Source organism: Argentina silus (genome assembly GCF_951799395.1).
Source record: "Argentina silus genome assembly, chromosome: 2".
NCBI lineage: Eukaryota > Metazoa > Chordata > Actinopteri > Argentiniformes > Argentinidae > Argentina > Argentina silus.
The window spans coordinates 32,796,291-32,798,790 of record NC_139656.1 but is presented as its reverse complement, the minus strand read 5'-3'; the positions used below and the strand labels follow the sequence as shown (position 1 = coordinate 32,798,790).

The 2,500-nt window shown below is 50.6% G+C and overlaps 1 protein-coding gene across 1 annotated transcript in view; it reads right to left on the bottom strand.

Moving 5' to 3' along the window:
* Positions 1–2,500, bottom strand: part of wwc1 (WW and C2 domain containing 1) — a 29,769-nt gene that overhangs the window by 4,376 nt on the left and 22,893 nt on the right. Inside the window, exons 14-17 of the mRNA XM_083665330.1 lie at positions 2,048–2,188; positions 1,537–1,601; positions 754–919; positions 345–512 (exon numbers count right to left, since the gene is read on the bottom strand). Coding sequence (XP_083521456.1) covers positions 345–512; positions 754–919; positions 1,537–1,601; positions 2,048–2,188 — 540 coding nt within the window. The remainder of the gene's footprint in view (positions 1–344; positions 513–753; positions 920–1,536; positions 1,602–2,047; positions 2,189–2,500) is intronic.

Sequence of the window (2,500 nt, the reverse complement as noted above, 5' to 3'; positions counted from 1 at the left end):
ATGATGTATACAGTGTGTGTGTGTGTGTGTGTGTGTGTGTGTGTGTGTGTGTGTGTGTGTGTGTGTTTTTCTGTCTGCCTGTGTGTGTTTGTGTGTGTGTGTGTGTGTGTGTCTGTGTTTTTCTGTCTGCCTGTGTGTGTGTGTGTGTGTGTGTATTTTTGTCTGCCTGTGTGTGTGTGTGTGTGTGTGTGTATGTTTTTCTGTCTGCCTGTGTGTGTGTGTGTGTGTGTGTGTGTGTGTGTGTGTGTGTGTGTGTGTGTGTGTGTTTTTCTGTCTGCCTGTGTGTGTGTGTGTGTGTGGGTGTGGGTGTGGGTGGGTGTGTGTACCAGGCAGGCCATCCTCACCCTGCAGATGTATTGACTCTGGGGCCCGGGGGAGAAGGTCTTGGATCGGATGATGGTGTTGCCCCTGATGAAGGGGTTCTGGTGGGGGGGCACGTCCGGCCGGCGCTCCTTGGGCCGAACCACTGAGGCGTAGGGGGGGAGGCCGTCCATACTGGTCTCCTTATTCACCTGGGGGGGGATATTGGTTGGTGCATTCCGTTTTAATTTGATCCATCTTTTTAATGGAAAGTAAAAAAAACTTTTGAGCCAAATAACATTAACCAGTAAGTTTTCACTCAAATGCAATCCCATTAGATCTGTAAAACAGGACCAAGAATAATATATACATAGATATATATCTATATACATAGGTATATACATATCTACATACCAGACAAAAGAATGAATCTATATCTCAGTGTTAAAGTACCCTCTCTGTCATGGTGCCTGTTTGAGTCACTTTAGCCGCCTCCTCCTCTCCCTCCCATTGGCTGCTTTCAGGATAGAACTCCTCCTCTTCCGGTAGAGGCCCCTCCCTCTCCACACTGTATCCTTCCTCATCTTCAAACACGTCTACCTCCAGCGCCTCGCCTTGCCTGAGGGAGGGGGGGGGAGAACACGGACACTAGTGAGATAACACACTGGGGGGGGGGGGGGGGGGGAGAGATGCAGGGATAGAGAGTGGCAAGATGGAGGAAAAACAACCTGTCTGAGTCATACACCTGTCCCTGTCTACTTGAGAGGGGGGTGGAAAAAAGGGAGGGAGGGAGGGAGGGAAAGAAAAGGAGGGACAGACAGAGGGAGAAAAACAGCCTGTCTGAGTTAAACACCTGTCCCTGTCTACCCTGAGGGGGGGGGTGGGGGGTTGGTGGACGGTTGGTGTGCCACTGAGGCCTGGGTAATTCCCGTGGGAGAGGGAGACGGGGGAGGAGGGGAGGAGGGAGGAGAGAGGAGGGAGACAGGTGTTATTTAACTGAGGGGGTGGATCTGAAATTCAAGCACCGTCATTGTATGTTTGAACCTGCTAGGTGGGATTCCGGATGTGTGTGTGTGTGACACAGGAGTACTGTGTTTGCATGACTGTGTGAGGCGTACAGAAGAATGCCCTGTCCTCTAATAGAGGTGGAAAGGGGGAGGGGAGGAGAGGAGAGGTTGAAAGGGGGAGGAGCGGAAGAGAAGAAACAGATAAAGCTGTTTTTGTTCGGGAACTCACCATTCGTCCTCTTCAGGTGCTCCCTCAAGACTGCCTGCTACTCTCTCTGTCATAGAAACACAGTTCTGGAACACACAGCGCTCGCACACACACACACACACACACACACACACACACACACACACACACACACAGCACAAACACACACTGTCAAATACTCTATCTGTGAAGCGCATTATATTGCATCTGTATATGAAGTGTGCTATATAAATATAGTTTGATTTGATTTGACCAATCCACACTATTGAGCTGTTGTACATGGAGATACAAGACCTAATAAAAGGTAAGTGTGTTTGTGTGTGTGTGTGTGTGTGTGTGTGTGTGTGTGTGTGTGTGTGTGTGTGTGCGTGCGTGCGTGTGTGTATATGTTTATGGGTGTGTGTGGGTGTATGTGTGTGTGTGTGTGTGTGTGTGTGTGTGTCTGTTAACAGTTAGCTAAAATAAACAAAACATCTATCTGTAACGCTGGCTTTGACAGTATGGTAGGTGACGGTGTTAGATGTGTGATTACCCTGTCAGGCTGTGTGTGTGTCTCTGGGTCGGCGGCCTTGCTGTTCATGGCTGGCAGGTACGTGTGGTTCAGGAGGTTGTACACCTTGATGCACCTCTCCCCCGAGCAGCTCACATCCGCTAGGCTGATCTGAGCTCCAGCCTGGAGGGGGGGGGGGTGGAGAGAGAGAGAGATAAAGACCGTGATGACAAAGAGAAAGAGAAGGAGAAGGAGAGAGTAAATTCCAAAGGTACAACCAAAAAACTTGAATGAGACACAGTATGGAGGGTCAGGAGGGACACACAGAGCTATGGAGGGTCAGGAGGGACACACAGAGCTATGGAGGGTCAGGAGGGACACACAGGGCTATGGAGGGTCAGGAGGGACACACAGGGCTATGGAGGGCCAGGAGGGACACACAGAGCTATGGAGGGCCAGAAGGGACACACAGGGCTATGGAGGGTCAGGAGGGAC